Here is a 20,705-nt window from a genome sequence, read left to right as displayed (position 1 = left end):
CCATGTTCTTTTCACAACCCGCCCATCTCGCTAAGGCGGAAGAGCTCAAGCAGGAGCCTCCCAAGGGCACTCCCTACTCGGTCGCAATCCCCGGCACCGAGCAGCCTGGCCGAAGCCGTGTCTATCGGGGATGGAATACACAGAAGGAGCTGCTGAAGACTCTGGATCCTCAGGTACGCGAGACCTCTCGGCAAATCGGATGGAAGAGGATTCTAATGCAACTTGTTTTTTCTAGGTTCTCACTGCCCATGACATGTTCGAGTCGACCGCCAACCGCCAGCCCAAGAACCACTGCCTCGGCTGGCGCCCATTCAACCCCACCACCAAGACCTTCGACCCGTACCAGTGGCTTACATACGAGACGGTGCAGAAGCGCCGTGCGGATTTCGGTGCCGGTCTGGTGGAACTGCACCACAAGCACAACTGCCATCGCCCTGGCCAGTACGGTATTGGTCTTTGGTGCCAGAACCGCCCCGAGTGGCAAATCACTGGTGAGTTCTTCCATTCCCTTGAAAGTATTCAGAAGCTAACTTGGATGCAGATTTGGCATGCATGTCTCAGGGTCTCTTCTCTGTCTCTATCTACGATGTCCTGGCCGCGGACGCCACCGAATACATCATTAACCATGCGGAGCTGAACTGTGTTGTGACCTCTCTGCCTCACATTCCCACTCTCTTGAAGCTCAAGTCGTCCCTGCCCAATCTGAAGATGATTGTCAGCTTGGACCCGCTCGACGGTGGTGACCAGGATGGCCACTCGAAGCGTGCTCTGCTGGAGTCCGTGGCTGCTGGCTTGGACGTCGCTATCTACAGCATTGACCAGGTCGAGGCTCTGGGAGAGGCCTCAAAGCGCGGCTACAACCTTCCCTCGCCCGAGGACACCGTCACTATCAACTATACCTCTGGTACCACCGGTCCTCCCAAGGGTGTAGTTTTGACCCATCGGGCCGCCGTAGCGGCCACTTCGGCCGGTCTCACCACCATTGGCCAGGCTCGTGGTGACACAATGTGCTCTTATCTTCCGTTGGCTCACATTTACGCTCGCCTGGCAGAGCACACTGCCTTCTGGGGTGGTGCCCGTATTGGTTACTTCCACGGCAACATCGTGGAGCTGGTCGATGATCTGAAGCTTCTGAAGCCGACTGGCTTCATGTCAGTTCCGCGTCTTTACAGCCGCTTTGGCACTGCTGTGCGCGCTGCCACTGTCGAGCAGCCTGGTTTCAAGGGTGCTCTGTCCCGACACATCATTGCGGCCAAGACTGCCAACCTCAAGAACCCTGACCCCTCCAAGGCTACCATCCGCCACGCCCTGTATGACCGCATCTGGGCCAAGAAGGTTGCTGCTGCTCTCGGTCTCGAGCGGGCCAGGTACATGGTTTCGGGCTCGGCTCCCCTAGACCCCTCCTTGCACAACTTCCTCCGTATTGCCACCGGTACCGATGTCATTCAGGGCTACGGTCTGACTGAGTCCTATGCCTGCGGCACCGCTCAGTCGGCCGAGGATCTGTCTTCTGGCAACTGTGGCCGTCTTGCTCCTTGCACCGAGGCTTGCCTGATCTCCCTACCCGACATGGAGTACTCAGTGGATGACAAGCCCTACCCTCGTGGCGAGCTTCTCCTGCGCGGTACCAACATGTTCCGCGAGTACTTCAAGAACCCGGAGGAGACTTCCAAGGCCATGACCGAGGATGGTTGGTTCCGTACCGGTGACGTTTGCCAGGTGGATGAGATGGGCCGCTTCATCATCATCGACCGCCGCAAGAACGTTCTCAAGCTGGCTCAGGGCGAGTACATTTCCCCCGAGCGCCTGGAGGGTGTCATCATGTCCGAGCTTGGTTATCTCGCCCAGGCCTACGTCCACGGTGACAGCATGCAGACCTTCCTGGTCGGCGTGTTCGGTGTTGCGCCCGACATGTTCGCTCCCTTCGCCAGCAAGGTCCTGGGCCGCAACATCGGTGACACGGATATGGATGCCATCAATGCTGCTTTGTCTGACGACAAGATTCGCAAGGCTGTGCTGCGCGATCTCGAGCGCGTGGCCAAGAAGCACAAGTTTCAGGGATACGAGCGTGTTAAGAACGTTTCTCTGAAGCTGGAGCCTTTCACCGTGGAGAACAACCTCCTGACTCCGACGTAAGTTTCAATGTTACCTACTTTTTTTGATCGGAATCACTTTGCTAACTATCCTCCCAGTCTCAAACTGAAGCGTCCTCCTACCGTCAAGCTCTACCGCGGCCTCCTGGACCAGCTGTATGCTCAGGCTTTGGAGGAGGAGTCGGCTCCCCGCGCCAAGCTGTAGTCTTCTTTTCGGGGTGTTCTCTCGAGCGCCTTCCAGTCTACTCGGGAACTGTACATAGGAGTCTGCATTCCGCCCGGTAGCCGGGCTATGCATTGTAGTATATTGAGCTTGAGCCTTGATGAATTTTTATTTCTATTCATAACTGAGATTTTGTTTTCTATACATCGTAGGGCTTGATTATTGTGGTAGATTCTCCCTGAGGTCAGTGGAGCGAGCTGAAAGTGGTAGTCAGGTTGAGTATCATACCGTCAGGTCACTCTGTCATGATATACCACAATCTATGGATGCTTGAAAACCCAATAAAAAAATTAAAAATTAACAAGAATTGCAGTGTTTGTAAATTGCATGGAAACGATGCCATTGGGAAAGAATGGCAAAAACAAAAAGTTATGACAAGAGTGGGATTCGAACCCACGCCCCGTAAACGAGATCAGGAAACCAATGTTTGGTGTTAAGGTGGACCTTAACCTGACGCCTTGGACCAACTCGGCCATCTTGCCTGTTGAGTGATTAGTTGGGTCAGAATTGACATTATCATGGCATTCTCTGGTAGAGTGAATTATTCGTACCTTACGGTGGCCTCACTTAAGTCGATGACACCGAGGCAAGTCTCAACCCAGTCATGTCCATTTAATTGAATTTGTATTTGAATTACAGCTTTCCATTCATTCAGATATGAATAACATAGCCTTGGAATTGCAATCTCTTCGTTATGTGAAATCGTACAAGTGTTGGGTCCGTTCTGAAAATATATATGTCGTGCATCGTTTTACCTCGAACCATGCGGACGGTTAGCAAGGGACGAAGGTGGCAGTAGGTCGCACTGGCTTTAGCTTGAGCGTTAGATTGTAAGTATTACCTACCTACATAAACTCGCCTCGATAAAATGCAACCTTTCAGTTAGCTACATGCGAGGGCGAACAGAAAAACCGAAAAAATTCATGTTTAGATACATATCAAGATTCCACCGACCAGAAGCACTAGTTTTTAACCATCACAAACCCCGAAAACTCCTGTTCAACGCCCTAACAACGGAAAGCCATTGGAGGTGAGAAATCACTCCTCATCAGAGGAGCTCATGGCGAAAGGATTTTCCTCTGATTGGGTAGATTCCTCCTTGGGCTCGGGGGTATCCATTTCGCCCTTCTTAGACAGAAAGTGCTTTATGCGCTTGATGTCGGACTCAACGCGGTGAATAACGTCTGGCAGCTCACGGAAGACCGCACGAACGGCCGCAAAGTCATTTTGGTTGGTGGCCTGGAGGAAATCCTTCTCTAAAAGAGGGGTTGTGTACCACCTAGCAGGAAAGGCGAGACCTAGGCTCTTACCCTTGCGGGCGGAACTAGGAGTGGACGAGGTTTTAGAGCTGTATGTGGATTGTTTCTGCACCTTCCGGGCTAGAGTCCTAGGATCGGTGAGTGGAGCTTGAGCTTGCCGTTTGCCCATGGCGCGAGTCATCACCTGTGAACCTGGGATGGTAGACCCAGCAAGGGACTCCAAGAACGGCGTTACCGAAGACTTAGTAGCGCCGCCAGAAAGAGACGCGGCAGTACCACTGGCAGAAGAAGCAGCAAGACGGGCCGCAGGAGAAGCAACCGCATGGGTGGCGGGAGAGGTAGTAACGCGGCTTACAGAAGAAGCGGACGGAGGAACGATAGCTCGCAGAAGCGGATGGTTGGGATTCTGCTTGCGTAGAGGAGCAAGGATCCAGTTGGCGAGCTGTGGAGCCTTTCGGAAGGAACACTTCTTGCCGCTGGAATTGTAATTGCAAGAAGCGCAACCACCAGCAAAGATAACATGGCCCTCGATAACAAGAACACGACAGGACGCAAATGGACCGCAGCCCCCACGGCAGTTCTTGCAAGCCTGGCCTGCAGGGGCTTCCATGCCCGTTCGTTGAACAACCGCTGCGTGCTTCGCGATGGGTTCGCGACAGTTTTTGATTTTTCCACCGCGCCAGTCCACATCCTGCAGGATGGGAGCTCGCAACAGCCGACGCTCAAAATGAGTCCGGAAGTCGACCGTGATGGGATTGCCGCATTCGTCAACACCAACAGGCTTTGGTGCAAGACTGGAGGAGGTCGTGCCGGTCATAATGAATGATGGACCGAAACCAAGAAACGAGGGCAGAAAAAAGTGAAAGACAGTTTGTTTACAAGACTTGGAAGCAGCCAACAATCAAGAAGGAAAGGAGTGTGAGTGGAAAAAGAGAAAGGGAAATGAAGGAAGAAGAGACGAGGGAAAATGAAACGAGGGAGGCAGGTCCCCATCAGTGTGGTTGTTTACAGAGAAGGAGAGAATAAAATGACCAAAATAGACATTATAGATACACACTCTAATCCCAGAAGAAGGAAGGACCCACAAGTTAAATGGTCGGGATCACCTCGGGACTAAGTTCGGCGATACGCTCCACACCGACTTCACTGAAGCGATGTGCGGCCCGTATAAGAGCACCAGCTACCCCGCCATGAGGGGTTTCACCTTCCATTGAACATCGAAGCACCGTCACAATGGTTTATACCATCGTCGTCCGTGAGTATCCCGCATCCACCGCCTGGGCAGTTCATTCAGATACCCAACCACCCAATTGAACCCTACTAACGATGCACCTTAACTAGACATGCGCGCAAAGGCAGACCAGGAGTCCATCTCCAAGCTGCATGCCAAGCTCCTCGAGGCTTCAGCCGTCTACTCCAAGGACAAGGAGACTCTCTCCTGGTTCGTGATGCAGTCCGTCCACGATCCCCAGGACTTCACCATCGTCGAGCGGTACCTCCAAGAGTCGTCGCAGGAGTACCACCTCAACAATTCCTACTGGAAGACCTTTGACCCCTATGTGATCCCGCTGCTGGAGAAGGATATGGATCTGCGCCGGTTTGAGGAGTTGGTTCCTTCTTCCGCTTAGATCTGTATCCCCCAGGTTGATCAATCTGAAGGTGGATTGTATCTAGAGCGGCATTGGAGGAAACATGACACATGTACACGAATAAATAAAATTTACCAATACTCTGAGAGTCAAATGAGGTTGATTCCCTGGCTATACTATCTATACTGACATAGATGAACCCGGAAAGCAAATGGAGCAAGAACGCCCGAAACGCCGAAGCCCACGCGGGGGAGGGGGAATGAGAAAGCAAAATCGCCGCCGGAAAAGAAACGCCAGCCTGCTAGCACACTTGTTTGCGCCCCGAAAGACCCATGTTATCATCTCTCAGTAGAGCCCGAGCTTTGCATCTTGTCGTGATCGTAATCCAGAAAGCGGAATTATTGTTCCATACGCCCGCACCAGTAGTCGAATTGAAGCTCAGATAGACTTTTCGTGGAGAGTCCCCAGGTCCGCGCAAGCCAGAGTGCCAGCCCGCCGACAACCCCGACACTACCGACGATCTGGACCAGGACCCAGCCACGCCGGCCGAGGTCGTCAATCCAGCCGACCACGCCTAGAGGGTCGTGCGAACTCATGCTTGTGAAACGGTACTCCTTTGATCCACCGGGTCGCATGGCATGTAAGCCACTCGGACCTTTCTCGCCGACGGGGATATGAAGCCCACAGAAACCAGGGGTTTGGGAAATGGGCACTAGTGAGCCATCTATAACGCATTCATTCAGTTTCTCGGTCAGCCATATGGCACGATCACCTCGAGCCAGGGAGGCGTATCGGTCACGCTCGTTTTGTAGGCTGCGCTGCAGGTCTGTTGCCCAGTGGGCCAGACGCACGTGGGCCATGCGCTCTTCATGCCGCGTGTAGTCTGTGATCCGTGCCATTGCATAGCTGGGTGGTGATTCGCCGAGAGAGGAGATGGATGAGTTCATAGAAGCTCCTGACACGCCACGCCAGCCTGGTCCACCAGTAGTAGCACCCGAGAGCGTGTTTGGAACTGGCGCCGTTGTGGGTGGAAAGGGTGGGAAATCTCCGCGGCGCAGTGCTAGCTTCTTTGCGGCTGAATGGCGCATCCAGGCAAGGTTGTCCCGGTCGAATAGCTTCGCAACTAGAGTGCTAAGTTCAGACACGACAAGCGGCTGTACGTAGTCTGGATTCATCAGTGTACTAGCGTCCATGACTTCCGTGTCGGTGGTTTTCTCGGACGATACTGCGTAGGGTGGCTGTGGCCCCAGTCCTTCAATTTCTCCTGGAAGTGAGTTGCCAAATAGAAAAGGTTTGATTCCGGCATCTTGAGCTCGCTGATGAAACCGATTCTTGAGCGAAGTGATTTGCTCATCTGTCAAATTGTCTGCCTTTGCCACGACTGGAATGACATTGCTCAGATCGCAGAGCTTGCGGATGCATTCAACATCGGCAGCCAGGGTACCTATGAACGTTAGCATTGAGATAGTCAGAGAAGGGCGTGGGGACATACCATCCGATATCAAGTACAAGATCGCGTCAACTTGGGAACCACCATTCCCCGCAAGCAGATTTTGAAAATCTACTCCTGAGCTTGCAAGCGCTGTGGTTGCTCGGTGTAATTGCTGTCGCATGTATTGGACGATGGCATCGGTTTGCCCTGCCCGGCTCAGAGAAGTAGCGGGCGTATCAACGAAACAGAGGTTTCGCTCGAGTACGATTTCGCCAATGCTTTTCCGGCGTCGTAGCACCCGCGAATCCTCTAGATCCGACCACCAAGATGGATACGGTTTGGTACTAGCGTAGATCTCAGTGACGGCAGCGGACACCCCGCGAGTGGGGGCCCCGTAGTGGGGATGTGACGGCCGGCGGCGCTCGAGTGAGATCACCGACGAAAGAGCATCCAGAGAATCAACGTGCACGATATCTTCACTAGTCTGAACGATGGATTTTATGAGGGATGTTTTGCCGGACCCTATTTATCGATTCATCAGCGAACGCGCATTAGGGTGTATGTCCACGTGGTAGAAACCTACCCGGAGCTCCAGCCAAGAGTACTTTGAACCGACCCATAGCTTTCCCCCGCTCGGTAAACGGTCGTCGGCTGGGCATCTTGATGCTGGGCATGATAAGCTGGGAAGCTCCACCAGGCCCCAGAAGAGGCGATGCCCTGAACCTCTCCTCCTCATCCCCCGACATAAGATGTTGGCTGCTGATTTCATCTGAGATGGAGATGTCGTCAAGCGGCCGAAAGGACTGATTGGAAATAGATTTAGGACTACTAGGCAACGAAGAAGGCTCGTCGGGGTTTAGCGGGGTCAGTGGGCGCGAAGCCGTATCGGAGGGAGGAGGTCGCGATAGTGAGTCCTGCACTCCATATCCAAAGGGCTTGATTGTTGATCGTCGTCGTGAGCTCTGGAGCTCCTCTGAATCCTCGAGTCCTTGCGACGGACTGCTCATGAACTGGCCGTCTGCGGGGAATGAGCGCGGGGAGCTTGCAGCCAACTCGGAGCGAGACAAGGTCTCCCCTAGACTCTGCACCCCATACATGCTTTCCCTCATGTCCCCGGGCTCATCGATAGGAGAGCTGGGCTCATCGTCGGAGGCATGCGGGTTGCGAGATAGGAAGAAGGTTGAGGGGGCGGCGGTGCGGGGATCAAGGGACGGGGAGGGGTGGTCGAAGGAAGGTTTGCGGGCGAAGGTCGGCAAGTCGGGAACAGGTCGCATGGTCAAGACATCGAGGAGATTCAAGGATGCTTTGAAAAGGGTCTGTAAGAGAGATGGGTGCAGCGATATCGCCGGGATCATGTCATACTGCGTATGTAAGCCATCACGCGCGGGGTGCGGGAACAAGGACGATAGCGTTCGATGCCCCCTCCTAGTGATTCATGACTGGCTATAAATGGTAACTATCGGTGCAAAATGATGGAACGATCACAGTATATATTGGCCTGGCCATAATCATTCCACCGCTAATCTAACAAGCGTATACAATGCTATGTTGGTGGCATCATTGAATGACAACATGATTGTACAATCGGTTGTGTCATGGTACATGGATCCTTTCCGGGGTACCGAGATTAAGTTCTTCAAAGTTTTTGGATTTCTGTAGTATACTAATTGGGTTTAATACCTTCTTCGTATCGTGCTTGTAGATGCGATGGGCGTTAGGGCGCCAAGTGGGTAGGGTGATCGTTATCTTGGTCCCATCTGCATCCATCTGGGATTATCATAAAGTACCTTGGAATGCACTATAATTATTGAAAACAAACACAACAGGCAAGATGGCCGAGTTGGTCCAAGGCGTATGGTTCAGGCTCACCTGATCCAAGTTTCCATATCTCGTTTACGGGGCGTGGGTTCGAATCCCACTCTTGTCATGTCTTTCTTTTTTTCTTTTTTATTTCCATCTGCTTCTGTGTCCTTTTTACTACTAGGTCTCTCTCTCTCTCTCTCTGCCAGTGGAAAATTCTGGTATGTTTGATTTCATCACATTTTTGTCGATATTTGCTCTGTTGAAGTGTCGAAGTCAGAAGAATTTCCTTCTATGCTCAGTTTTCCTCTTTCCGGTTTGGTCACACGCGTCACTCAGCCTTGTTAACATCAAAAAGAACACGATCAGAGGAGGCGTAGACAGCAGAACCAAGTATAGGTGTTCATGGCATCAAGTATACGCACATGTTGACTAAACGAAGCCTACATTCCTGGGAAACTTCCAGACATCCTATGAATAGCCGATTGGTAACTTGCATTGTTCTAAACATGACCTCAACCACCGAGCGCCTTGTACATCTGCTCAACGTCCTCGCCAATCTGACTTTCCAGATCCTCGATCTGGAGACGGTAGAAGTCTTCATCTCCTCCCGCCGCCGCCACCATAGCTGCAGGAACTAAGTCTAGGTATTCCTGCTTGGACATAGAGACGTGGGCACTGACAGCCGCCCGCTTGGCCGACCACATGGCGTGGTACGCATTGGTAGAGTTGTCGTTGTTGGCGTCGCCGACAACATAGATGCCCCCGACGCTTGACTCCATGTTGGACTTGACCTTGACCGATTTTCCATCCATCTCCAAGCGTAGCTGCTTGTGAAGGGTGGATGTCTGAGTAGTAGGTACGGAGATGAGCATTCCGTTTGTGACCAAAGGGTTGGGGCTACCAGCATTCAGGTAGACTTTATACTCGTCGTCCTTGGGCTCCATGTTGGTCGTGGTGGGTTCGAGCTTGTTGATATCATTCTCCCGGATGGGGATCTTGTAGATGTTTTTGATTACGGTTTCCCAGCCTGGCCAGCGTGCATCTGCCTCTGCCTTGTCCTCCTTTGTAATTGGTCCGCCGGTCACGATGGTTATATCGGTGGTCAGCTTTCTCATGTTCAGGGCAGACCCAATGGCGCTCACAAGCTTGCCATAAACGACCATTTTGCGGTTCTTGTAGTCGTGACCATCGCACCAGGGACACCAAAACACGCCCCTTCCAAAAGCTTCCGCAAAGCCCACCTTATTCGGTAGGACATCCTTGATACCAGTAGCCATAATGACCCTCTTAGCCGTAACCTTTCCGCCTTTGTCGTCATAGACACGGAAACCCTTCTCGAGGGGAATAATGCCGGTGACCTTTGTCTTGCGGGTGGCCCAGAAGGAATAATCAGGGTACAATTCATCGATTTGCCGTCGAACTGCAGTTCGAAACTTCAGTGGCACTTGCCCTAGACAGAGTCAATTCTCAGCTCCTCATCATACGGATAGACATTATAATTACCGTCTTGGCCCAGAACGTCGTGCATGTACCGTGTCTGCTCATTCCGGTACTCTTGCGAATCATACAAGAGAGATGTTCGGGCAACTCGCGCGAGAGACATGGATGCAGCCAAGCCGCCAGGGCCACCACCAACGATGACAACGTCGTAGTCCCAATTAGTAGGGTTCCACTCATCCGGCGATGTGTAGTCGGTTATATTGAACTCAACATCATCAATGGCGATGTGCTGGGTCAGCTCGGAGACCGCATCTTCGGGAGATTCAGCAAGAGTCTTCTGAGGGACAGATAGGGCCGAAGCAAGAGAAAGGGAAAGAAGCCAAAGGTGCCAGAAAGAAGAATTGAGGTGCATCATGTCGCGGGCAGCGCAGAGGAAAAGCGGGTTGACGACTTGTCGATTGAGCAACTGCGGGACCAGACTCCATATTTGTAGTGCAAAATGAGCTCCATTGTCGTTCAATCACATTGGTTTCACCCATTCGAAGTCACGTTTATTCTTAATCCTCCACTTTGACGCGGTTGGTAACTTTGTGCAGTGTAACAGGTCCTTGCGCAACCACTACTGCAACCGAGCCAAGAAGGCATCTGCTCCCCTCTTGACGGTTTTGATTTGTAGGCCTAAGATACCTGCCCCACGGATTGCCCGAGTTGTGCAGATCTGTCCAGCCCTGACGAATAGTGATGCGCCCACAAAATAGTTCGTCCGCTTCAGCTAGCCACGCTCCACTGCCGATCTGACGAACGAGCGTAATTTCGACCAAACATGAGCTCGTTCTTTGTCCATGTTATCACCATGTAGATTTTACCAGTCACATCTGCAGTCGGATGCCGGTAGTCGTATCCCTAGTGGGTTAGATATCAGACCCAGAAAAGGGATCATCACTGCAAAGGACATTAGGAAAATTGAACTGCGGTTTACGGTTGGAAATGTCGATGCGATCCGCACTACTTTAGGCCTCCACCTGCTCCTCTGTGCCGAGTCCTACGTAAATGGGTGCGAGGCTGTACATTGTACGATACCCCTTCGGTTTTCCAGGCTATTGTAACTGCCTATGTGCTCGCTGCGTATAGGTACAGGAACTAAACAAGTGTGATGCAGCTGCTACTAATGCATGGGATGGCTTTTCTCGGCATGCATGCGCCTCAAGGTCGTCTGAATCCCTCAACGCTACTGTCCATCCAACCACCCTGGGGACATTCCCCAGCGTCTGCCGCCTACCGAGACAACAGCCAGACGGGCATGTGAACTATGTCTTCCCACAATGCCGTTGCCAAGTATCCTCGGTTCCTGTATTGATCTCAGGCGGGAACTAGTACAAAGCGGCCGAACAGTCATCCCCCACATCCCATCGAGGCTGCCTCTTTTTATGTATCGTCACCGCTAAGCTTTAGATAGCAGCATAGGATGATGAAGCCTACATTTGCAACATTAAACACCCCTGGCGCCACCAATAATACACGGGAATGATTCCAAGAGGTATCTACAATCTACAAGGACCTTGTCGCCGAAGTAAACTAAATTGTATTCAAACCATTTACGCACATGTATCAGAACAAGTGAAGAGAGAAATATTCCAGTTGGATTGTTAAAGAAAAGACAAAAAGTTTAAAAAAAAATGAAGGGTCGTTATCCCGTTTCCCATTTCCCGTAAGAACAGATTGTAAGCAAGCAAGCGGCGAAGTCATCTAGTCAACCTCCTCCATGGTGCTCTCGCCGGCAGCCTCAGCGGGGGCAGCAGCCTCGGTAGCGGTCTCAGCGGAGGTCTCGACATCCTCATCGATGTTCAGACCCAGAGAGACGAGCTTGTGGATGCGCTCGGCGAAGCTGGCGGGCTCCTCAATGGTGAAGCCGGAGACCAGCAGGGAGGTCTCGAAGAGCAGCTGGGTGATGGACTTGACGGTGCGGTCGTTCTCGCCATCGGCCTCGACCTTCTTCTTGAGCTCCTTGATGATGGAAGACTTGGGGGAGATCTCGAAGGTCTTCTTGGAGGACATGTACGAGGACATGGAGGTGTCACGGAGGGCCTGGGCCTTCATGATACGCTCCATGTTAGCGGACCAACCGAACTGGCCGGTACGGATGGCGCAGGGAGCGCCCATGAGCTTGTGGGAGACGACGACCTTCTCGACCTTGTCGCCGAGGATGTTCTTCAGGGCCTTGGCGAGGTCCTCGAACTCCTTCTCCTCCTTCTCGCGCTCGGCCTTCTCCTCCTCGGTCTCCTCGAGCTCGAAGTCCTTGGTGATGTCGACCAGCTTCTTGCCGTCGAACTCCTTCAGCTGAGTGAAGGCGTACTCGTCAATGGGGTCAACCAGGAACAGAACCTCGAAGTTCTTCTGCTTGAGGGTGTCGAGGAAGGGAGACTGAGCAACGGCCTTGATGGACTCGCCGGTGATGTAGTACATGTTCTTCTGGTGCTCGGGCATACGAGTGACGTAGTCGGTGAGCGAGGTCTGCTCGTCACCAGACTTGGTGGACTGGTAGCGCAGAAGCTTGGCCAGGGTAGGGCGGTTCTGGGCATCCTCGTGGATACCGAGCTTGATGTTCTTGCTGAAGGCAGAGTAGAACTTGTCGAACTGCTCACGGTCCTCAGCGATCTCGGTGAAGAGCTCAAGAGTCTTCTTGACGATGTTCTTCTTGATGACCTTCATGATCTTGTTCTGCTGCAGGGTCTCACGAGACAGGTTGAGGGGAAGGTCCTCAGAGTCGACAACACCCTTGACGAAGCTGAGCCACTCGGGAATGAGGTCGGTGGCATCGTCGGTGATGAAGACACGACGAACGTACAGCTTGATGTTGTTCTTGGTCTTCTTGGTCTCGAAGAGGTCGAAGGGAGCGCGCTTGGGGACGAAGAGAATGGCGCGGAACTCAAGCTGACCCTCGACGGAGAAGTGCTTGACACCGAGGTGGTCCTCCCAGTCGTTGGAGAGGGACTTGTAGAAGGAGGCATACTCCTCAGTGGTGATGTCGGCAGGGTTGCGGGTCCAGATGGGCTTGGTCTTGTTAAGCTCCTCCTCCTCGATCTTGGACTCCTTGATGGTCTTGGTCTTCTTCTTCTTCTCCTTCTCCTCATCCTCGTCGACCTCCTCGACCTTGGGCTTCTTCTCATCATCCTCCTCCTTGGTCTCCTCAGCCTCCTCGTCGGGGACCTCGGTCTCAGTCTCCTTCAGGACGTGAAGGTAAATGGGGTAGGAGATGAACTCGGAGTGCTTGCGAACAACCTCCTTGATGCGGGACTCCTGGAGGTAGTCCATCTGCTCATCCTTGAGGTGGAGGATAATCTTGGAGCCACGGCCGAGCTGCTCGCCCTCGGTGTCCTGGGTCAGGGTGAAGGTGCCACCGGCAGCGGACTCCCAAACGTACTGCTCGTCATCGTTGTGCTTGGAGACAAAGGTAACCTTGTCGGCAACCAGGTAGGCGGAGTAGAAACCGACACCGAACTGGCCGATCATGGAGATGTCAGCACCTGCGGACAGGGCCTCCATGAACTGCTTGGTGCCGGAGCGGGCAATGGTACCAAGGTTGTTGATGAGATCCTAAGTGGGTCCGTATTAGCATTGAGTCACAGTTTGGAGATGTGAGCATTTAACTTACAGCCTTGGTCATACCAATACCGGTATCGCGGATGGTCAGGGTCTTGTTGACCGGGTCGGGGATGATGTCGATGCGCAGATCCTTGTTGGAGTCGAGCTTGGACGGGTCCGAGAGGGACTCATAGCGGATCTTGTCCAAGGCATCGGAGGCGTTGGAAATCAGCTCACGCAGGAAGATCTCCTTGTTGGAGTAGACGGTGTTAATAATAAGGGAGAGCAGCTGAGAGATCTCAGCCTGGAACTCGAAGGTCTCCGGCATGATGACGGTGTGATTCTGAGAGCGGTTAGATGGAAATCCAGCAATTGGTGGGCCGACTGGGTTCTCCACAAGGATTGAAGAGAGATATGAGAGATAGGAATGGGGGCAGTGAAGAAGTGAGATGGGTGTGAGGGATACGTACAGGATAAAGGGGATAGAGAAGAAGAGGAAACTGCTGGAGAGGACCAGAGCAGCGATGTGGGTTGGGGAGGAGATTAAAGAAGAGGAGCGGGTAGCTTTTTGTGTTTCCAAAAAATTCTGGTGGGTTTCTACGATGATCCAGCAACTTCCACCGCTGGTCGGTCAGGCAACTGCCCCCTACAGATTCGATAGTGATGTGCCACGGGGGTACCGGTTCTAGAGCCTTCGACCCCGATCCTCCCTGGTGTCTTAGTTGCTTTTTTTAGTGTTGATTCCATCCACTTGCTTTGATGGGGGCTGTCAAGTTCACTGTGCTTCTGGGGAGAGCTCAGTTGGTGCCTCAGGCAGCAGCGTCTAGAACCTTCCGATCTTTTGACGTCGGTTCTCTTGATCATTCTCTATGCTTTGTTTGCCTAAGCCTTGAAGACTAGTCTCCCTAACGCAGGGCCACGCAGATTGTACGACCAGCCTGTATTGCATATTCCTAAATAGATCACCCTGCCCAACCTGTTTCCCCCGGAGCCTTCATTTACAGATGAATGAGCAAAGATACAAGAATAGAATAGAACAGAAAAGAACAGAACAGAAAATGGGGCCGGATGGTGCAACACCTCGAAGCCCTCGAGCTTGCTATGCTAGATAAAAGATGCAATATAGGTCTTGGGGGGTGGTTCACAAAAAAGTAAGAAATATAGGGCAGAGAATCTTGTCGAGCCCGGGGGACACGAAAGCCAAACCAAAAAATAGAAAGGAATCTTCAGGGCGAAAAACACGAGCGCCCAGAAAGGGAAGGGAAAGAAAACGCAACTTTTCCAGCCAACCCGGACCCAACCGCTAATATGCACTGTGACAGGGTTAAAAAAAAGGGGGGTCACGTAACACATGTCATTAGGAAAGAGGCAAGAAAAAGGGGAAAGGAAATCAAAATCGGAGTAATACAGATCCTGAAAAATCATCCGGAACGTTGGAACGTGAGGCTTTTATAAGGGTCCGACCTTTAAGCAGCCTGGGCCTGGCTGCGGCCCTTGGCGGGCGCGTTGCCGCCACGGCCACGGGGAGCGAAGCCTCCACGACCGTCGCGTTGGAAGCCACCGCGGCCCTGACTGCCTGCCCGGTCACCACGGCCACGACCACCAGCACCGCCGCGGCCAGGAGTGAAGCCGTTGCTGCCGAAGGCGTTGCCACGAGGACGGCGCTCCTCGAGGACGATCTGCTCACCACCGACCTGATGAGGGTTGGCGGCGACGGCAGCAGCGTAGCCGGAGGGCTCGGCGAACTCAATGAAAGCGCAGTTCTAGAGGGAGGAAAAAGGTCAGTATTCAAAGCTTGGACCACAGTGTAGGAGATATGGCTTGATACGAACCTTGGGGCGGTTGACGTCGAGCCACTTCACCTTGCCGAATCGGGACAGGGCCTGACGGAGGGCATTGTCGTTAATCTTGTCGGAAACGTTCTTGATGTAGCCGTGAACGACCTGTTCCTCGCCGGCGCGGGACTGAGTCTTCTTGTGGTCGGCACCGGCGGTCTGCCAGCCGGCACTATCGGTGGGAGTCTCCTGGGTACGAGCCTCAGTGGCGGGAGCAGGGGCGGCAGCGGGCTGGGCAGCGGGCTGGGCAGCGCTGGCGGAAGGAGCAGCGGGGGCAGCAGCCTTAGGGGCGGCGGCCGGAATGGCGGGGACCACCGGGATCTTAGCACCCGGCTTGGAGGCGATGTTGGCCCAGGTCTTAGGGAGGGAAGGGGCGGGGGCAGACTCCTGCTCAACCGGAGTTTCCTCCTTCAGCTCCTGCTCAGGAACAGGGGTGGGCTCCGGGGTCCGGGGCTCGTCATTTTTCACAAGCTCAGCCTCAACAACGGGAACCGGAGCCTGGATTTCCTCCTGGGCGGGTGTGCCGTTGGTCTGAGGAGCAGCCTCGGGCTGCTCAACCTCGCCATTGGTCTCCTGCTCAAGCTTTTCATCAACCTTGGAGGCAGCAGCCTCGTCAGTCACCTGCGCCTCGGCCGCCGGAGTGGGCTCCGGGACCTTGGGGGCCTCGGTGACGGGCTCAGCAACCTTCTCCTCAACCTCCTCCTCAACCTCCTCTTCCTCGTCGGCTAGGTATCGGAAGATGTCGTTGAGGACGTAGTAGCCGTTGGGCTGCTCAGCCAGAACGAAGGTCTGGATGAACTTGCGGGAAGGCTCGGACTTGTTGGAGATCTCACCAATGACCGAGACCAAGATGTTGTCGAAGGAGGCTTGAGAATCGACGTTCAGGACGCGCACCTTGCACTCCTGGAAGTCGAGCTGCTTGATCTTATCGCCGATGGCCTAAAGAAACGAGCAGGGATTAGCGACGAACACAGATGGCGAAAGGATCCTTGACCATCCGAAACTCACCTTGTTGCCGATGGAGACGGGAACCGACTCGGCCTCGGTTCCGAAGACGAGCTGGGAGCGCTTAGAGTAGAACAAGTGGAGCTTGTCGGGGTTGCGGCTCATAGTAGTATAGAACTGCTCAACGAAGAACCAGCCAACCTCATCCTTGCTGATCTCGTTCTTTTGATGATCGGTGGGAGTGGCGGTAGTAGGAGTGGAAGACTGGACGGGCTGGAAGTTGGCCGCGGTGTTCATGGTCACATGGGCGTGGTTGTTGAAGGACTCGGGAAATCCATGCTGAGCAGCGTAATTGCCGTTGAGAGGAGCCTGGGACATATCGGCCATGGCGAATTGAGGGGTGTGTCTTCGGTTTGGTGGGAAAACGTAGAGACGAAATTAAAGTAGCCGGGGGTCTTGGAATGCTCGGTTGACGACCAAGAGATGGACTGATATCTAGAAAGTATCGAGCTGAGAAAGATCTAAGATCACCTTGTGTCCGCTCGCTTCACTAATGCTTCGTCAGTTCTGATATCGCCATCGCGGCCAGGATTGGTCAACCAGGAGTGAACTCACAAATGCGAAATGGACCAAGCACCAATGCAAGCAATTGAAGTGAAGCAAAGGAGGGGAAGAAATGAATCGGCAAAGGCGAAAAACGAAAACCCTCTAAGATTGCGGAGAGGATTCGGGGAAGTATGTGAGAATCCAGAAGAGATCGTGTGCGGATCTGATCGGGACCGAAGGGGGGATGACAAGGAGATGCGAGGAGCAAGAAGATCGATGGCGAGAACGGACGAACTATAAACTGGAAGATGGAGGGGAGAGAGGTGGAAGATGCGGAATGGAAGCTTTGGGGAAATTCGCCTTAGAAGAAAAAGCGACTTCCTGCTCGTCGACTCCGTGCGGGTTTCGCGTGCGCCGGGATTCTCACCGCCCGGCAGAAAGTGCTCTCTCCACCGAGCACCTTTCGAGATAGTGTTGCGATAACAGGAAGAAGACTATTGACGTTCAGGTTCTCGATGACCTGCTCTTTGGTTGGCACTTGAATCATTACTAAGAAGCGGTACGAGGTAGCTTTCGTTGCGATTTAGAGGTATGTAGAGATAAAATAGACACAGGATCAAGGCCAGACATATAATAGGTTTGAAAAAGAAAAGGATCATGCGAATATCATTAGGCCAAAACGCCATGAGAAAACATCAAAAGAAAGAGGGGGTATGTATGATAAGACGTGCGAATTAAGAACGAGTGAGATCGTACAGCCTCAAGCCACGAGGCCCGTTTCGGGGGAATAGACAGAGGGAAACAACACCAACATCGATCGCAGCGACATTATTTTGCCATGCGCAGCGAGTAATTTATGTCCAGGTCACGGCTACTAGGTAGAGGTGTTTGCGGCAGCCTTTTCGTTCAACTCGGGCTTGCGCATGACTGCGTCCTGGCCAGTCATCCTTCGTCCGAGAGCGCGCTCCACCTTGGCACCGAGGGCCAGCTTGTTCAAGTTGTCGGACTTCTCTGTGGTGGGCACGAAGCGTTGTGCCTGAAGGGGCTTGTTCTCAAGGCGCTCCAGGCCATCGCCGAGGTGGTGGATATCGGCGACTCTGGGGTCGCCGCTGGGCAGACTGCCAATCGTGCGTTCGGAGGCAGCTAGCGACGGGCTTCCGCTGACGGTGGAGAATCGCTTGGAGTTTCGGTTCTAAGAGACGAGAGTTAGGATGACGTTTTTCTTTGAAATTTGCTATGGCCTGAGAGAGCCTTATGGAGGGGGACTGGGGGCACCGGGAGACCTACCGAGGTAGTCATGATGGGTCGTTCTGAGTCAAGAGACTGTTGACGCGCCATTTCTCTCTGGAGAAGATGGATTTTGAAAGGGTGTTCGTGGGAAGACCAACGCTTTTGAGGGGGGAGAGACCGGATCGGATCTGCGAAAAGAATTGTTAGGGACGTCTTAACCGGCTCAGGAAGCTGTGGCTTACCAAAGACTTTGTGGGGTGGGATGATTGTAGGGGAGAGGAAGAGATGGAGGGGAGTGAAACAAGGTAAGGCCTCAAGAGGCGACTCAGGAGGCGCCAAACGGTCCAGTGGGTCAATATCGGTGGGGTTCAGCGAAAGGCCGGATGAGAGGGATCTGCCCATAAAGGGAGCCAAACCCAGCGATCCTTTTTAGGGCAGACGGTCGGTCAGACGAAAGGTTGATGGTTGGACTAATCCTTTAAGAGGCCAGTGATAGCGTGGCTCAGCGAAGCCCAGAAAAATGAGATGTTGAAGACTCCCGGAGTACTGAGTATTATTTCCGTGCCACCCAAGAAAGATGATGGTGGAACTTTTGCCACGTGCGGATCAACTAGGATGGAGTGTAAAGTTGCCTAGTAATGTACAGGTATAGTACAATCTTGCAAGTTCCCTTTTAATTTCAAGATTTGCGACCGGTGGAGAGCGGGGAGAGAAGCTGGCCAACAGTGCGCACTCGATCTGGGTTGATGGGGGAGAATTCCTTCATTTCATCTATTGCCGATGATCTGCCTTACGGAGAGCTTACGCATTGTTATATCATAGCCGCGGCACGCCAGAGAAGCCCAGAGGCGTCTACCGAGAGGAGGTAAGCACTTAACAGCAGCTCCCGCCCGAGAGCCTTGGCATCCTCATCATAGCGTGGAGACGTCTTTCGTCCTTCCTATTCGCCCTGCTGTGCTCGGACGAGAACACAAACTTTGCACGCTGTGATAGCACACTCCGACTCGAAGTGTACACAAGATGCCGAGGCCGAAGAGTCTTCTTAAGGACTTCAAGCCCAAGAAGAAGGCCGCGAAGCAGGTACCGTACTTCACATCGTATGACCGGGGTCAGCGCTAACTGTTACAGGCGGCGCCAGTCACAGCCGATGACTTTCTCGCTGGTGAGGATCGACCCTGATCAACCATTTACGACGCGGGCTAACTTGCCCCAGCGGGCGTTGAACTCGAAGAGGCCGGTGAGAAATGGCGCGCGGGGGACGCGGCCAAATCCATGCGCTTCTTCATGCGCGCCATTTCCAATTACGACGAGGGTTTACAAAAATATCCCACCGCCTTTGATCTAGCCTACAACAAGTATGTCCAAAATCCAGACTTGACCCTTGGCGATGATGGAATTATTTCACATGCATTGTCATTGCCCAATCGCCACTAACTTGCCCACAGAGCCCGAGTTCAATATGAAATCACACAGCATCCCAAGCTGGCTGCCCAGCTGCCAGCGCCCCAGGCAGAGATCTTGCAGGTTGCGCTGCAGTCGCACCGCGATGCGTTGAAGCTGGAGCAGGATAATGCCGATGTGCTTTTCAACTCTGGTCAGGTGTTGAATAGTCTAGCGGAAGCTATCACCGACTCCAAGCATCCGGATGAGGAGCAGATCATGCAGGCGACTACCTATCTGCAGGAGGCCATTGAATTGTTCCAGAGGTGTCAGGTGCTGCAAGATATGCGCTACACCGAGATGCAGGAGCAGATTGAGCAGATGGAATCAGCGGGCCCAGAGACACAGGCCCAGGCTCCTGAGCCCGCGCCGGAGCCACCGGTCAGCGAGGAGGATGCTGGAGACGAGGAGCAGACACAGTGGGCAGCTATTGTGGAGCCTGTTACTAAAAACACGCTTGTTGACACGGCAGTGGCGCAGTTGGATACATTGACCACACTATGCAATGTGTTGACGTTCAACCCCAGTGGTGGTGGCGTTGGCTGGGTGCAGGAGTATTCCTCGGGGCTCGTCCAAACTCGACTTCCTGCCTACGTTGAGGGTTCGGATAGGCAATATGAAGCAAGCCTGGCGCGAGCAAAATTCATCTGCGCCATGCACGAGGTGCTTTACCGGGGCGGACACACCGATGTTGAAACCTATCAGCAGGAAGTTGGGCAGGCGTTTGGACCGGACTTGGATGTATCGGCCGACGCCGAAGGATTATGCAGCAAAGCCGAAGCATTGACCTCGCTCAACGGAGCGTTATCCGATGTTCCCCCCATGAATGACGTTGAATCTTTCAAACGCTCCTTGTCCGTGCGCTGGCAATCACTATCAACCGCCTTGGACGCGTTAACAAAGGCGTCCAAGCTTCCAGATGCGGATAACCTGCCCAAGATCCATCTCGCCCGAGGAGATGTGGAAATGCACCGATGGCGACTTGGAACGGCGCCCTGGAACTATGCGATGTCCCAGCAGTACGGTGCCACACTCTTGAAGAACGCGCAGACGTACTACCGAGGAGCCGCCGCTTTAGCCCGCCGCGATGGAGCAGCCGACGAAGAGCGTGACGGAACATGCAAGGAAGCAATTGCTGCCGCAGTGGAGGGACAAAAGGCCAAGCTGGACCAACTCAAGACGACTGCTCTCGAGCAGGTGGTGGCTGTAGCCACGGAAATGGTGGAGGATGGAATGGTGGAGGGCACATATTTGAGTGCTCTGATTTCATGACCAGAAGACACAAAAT

The 20,705-nt window shown here is 53.4% G+C and overlaps 9 protein-coding genes across 9 annotated transcripts; 3 read left to right on the top strand and 6 right to left on the bottom strand.

Annotated features, from left to right (window-relative positions):
* Positions 1 to 2: 2 nt before the first annotated feature.
* On the top strand, positions 3 to 2,298 carry N7498_010427 (putative AMP-binding enzyme; the record flags this gene model as incomplete). The annotated part of the gene is made up of 4 exons (XM_058457483.1): positions 3 to 173; positions 236 to 491; positions 542 to 2,132; positions 2,193 to 2,298. The coding sequence occupies 4 exons, from the start codon at positions 3 to 5 to the stop codon at positions 2,296 to 2,298; spliced, it is 2,124 nt and encodes a 707-aa protein (XP_058304382.1).
* Positions 2,299 to 3,354: 1,056 nt separating this feature from the next.
* Positions 3,355 to 4,392, bottom strand: N7498_010426 (DUF3716 domain-containing protein; the record flags this gene model as incomplete). The annotated part of the gene is made up of 1 exon (XM_058457482.1): positions 3,355 to 4,392. The coding sequence occupies one exon, from the start codon at positions 4,390 to 4,392 to the stop codon at positions 3,355 to 3,357; it is 1,038 nt and encodes a 345-aa protein (XP_058304381.1).
* A 416-nt stretch (positions 4,393 to 4,808) lies between these two features.
* On the top strand, positions 4,809 to 5,203 carry N7498_010425 (putative quinol monooxygenase; the record flags this gene model as incomplete). The annotated part of the gene is made up of 2 exons (XM_058457481.1): positions 4,809 to 4,830; positions 4,917 to 5,203. The coding sequence occupies 2 exons, from the start codon at positions 4,809 to 4,811 to the stop codon at positions 5,201 to 5,203; spliced, it is 309 nt and encodes a 102-aa protein (XP_058304380.1).
* Positions 5,204 to 5,562: 359 nt separating this feature from the next.
* N7498_010424 (uncharacterized protein) lies at positions 5,563 to 7,870 on the bottom strand (the record flags this gene model as incomplete). The annotated part of the gene is made up of 3 exons (XM_058457480.1): positions 5,563 to 6,608; positions 6,657 to 7,118; positions 7,180 to 7,870. The coding sequence occupies 3 exons, from the start codon at positions 7,868 to 7,870 to the stop codon at positions 5,563 to 5,565; spliced, it is 2,199 nt and encodes a 732-aa protein (XP_058304379.1).
* Positions 7,871 to 8,911: 1,041 nt separating this feature from the next.
* Positions 8,912 to 10,254, bottom strand: N7498_010423 (uncharacterized protein; the record flags this gene model as incomplete). The annotated part of the gene is made up of 2 exons (XM_058457479.1): positions 8,912 to 9,849; positions 9,903 to 10,254. The coding sequence occupies 2 exons, from the start codon at positions 10,252 to 10,254 to the stop codon at positions 8,912 to 8,914; spliced, it is 1,290 nt and encodes a 429-aa protein (XP_058304378.1).
* A 1,203-nt stretch (positions 10,255 to 11,457) lies between these two features.
* Positions 11,458 to 13,964, bottom strand: hsp90 (chaperone Hsp90). Its single transcript, XM_058457478.1, has 3 exons — positions 13,892 to 13,964; positions 13,492 to 13,764; positions 11,458 to 13,433 (listed from the first exon to the last, which is right to left on the bottom strand). Exons 2-3 carry the CDS (start codon positions 13,747 to 13,749, stop codon positions 11,586 to 11,588), a joined length of 2,106 nt encoding a protein of 701 aa, XP_058304377.1. The 5' UTR covers positions 13,750 to 13,764; positions 13,892 to 13,964; the 3' UTR covers positions 11,458 to 11,585.
* Positions 13,965 to 14,887: 923 nt separating this feature from the next.
* N7498_010421 (NTF2 and RRM domain protein) lies at positions 14,888 to 16,588 on the bottom strand (the record flags this gene model as incomplete). The annotated part of the gene is made up of 3 exons (XM_058457477.1): positions 14,888 to 15,184; positions 15,254 to 16,195; positions 16,265 to 16,588. 3 exons carry the CDS (start codon positions 16,586 to 16,588, stop codon positions 14,888 to 14,890), a joined length of 1,563 nt encoding a protein of 520 aa, XP_058304376.1.
* A 1,033-nt stretch (positions 16,589 to 17,621) lies between these two features.
* N7498_010420 (uncharacterized protein) lies at positions 17,622 to 18,478 on the bottom strand (the record flags this gene model as incomplete). The annotated part of the gene is made up of 3 exons (XM_058457476.1): positions 18,220 to 18,478; positions 18,035 to 18,165; positions 17,622 to 17,939 (listed from the first exon to the last, which is right to left on the bottom strand). Exons 1-3 carry the CDS (start codon positions 18,377 to 18,379, stop codon positions 17,622 to 17,624), a joined length of 609 nt encoding a protein of 202 aa, XP_058304375.1. The 5' UTR covers positions 18,380 to 18,478.
* A 468-nt stretch (positions 18,479 to 18,946) lies between these two features.
* N7498_010419 (uncharacterized protein) lies at positions 18,947 to 20,689 on the top strand (the record flags this gene model as incomplete). The annotated part of the gene is made up of 4 exons (XM_058457475.1): positions 18,947 to 19,057; positions 19,106 to 19,139; positions 19,191 to 19,332; positions 19,423 to 20,689. The coding sequence occupies exons 1-4, from the start codon at positions 18,998 to 19,000 to the stop codon at positions 20,687 to 20,689; spliced, it is 1,503 nt and encodes a 500-aa protein (XP_058304374.1). The 5' UTR covers positions 18,947 to 18,997.
* Between the last annotated feature and the right edge of the window lie 16 nt (positions 20,690 to 20,705).

This window comes from Penicillium cinerascens, assembly GCF_028974065.1.
Source record: "Penicillium cinerascens strain IBT 15544 chromosome Unknown scaffold_4_segment0_segment1, whole genome shotgun sequence".
Taxonomy (NCBI): domain Eukaryota; kingdom Fungi; phylum Ascomycota; class Eurotiomycetes; order Eurotiales; family Aspergillaceae; genus Penicillium; species Penicillium cinerascens.
This window is presented reverse-complemented; position numbering and strand designations above follow the sequence as displayed.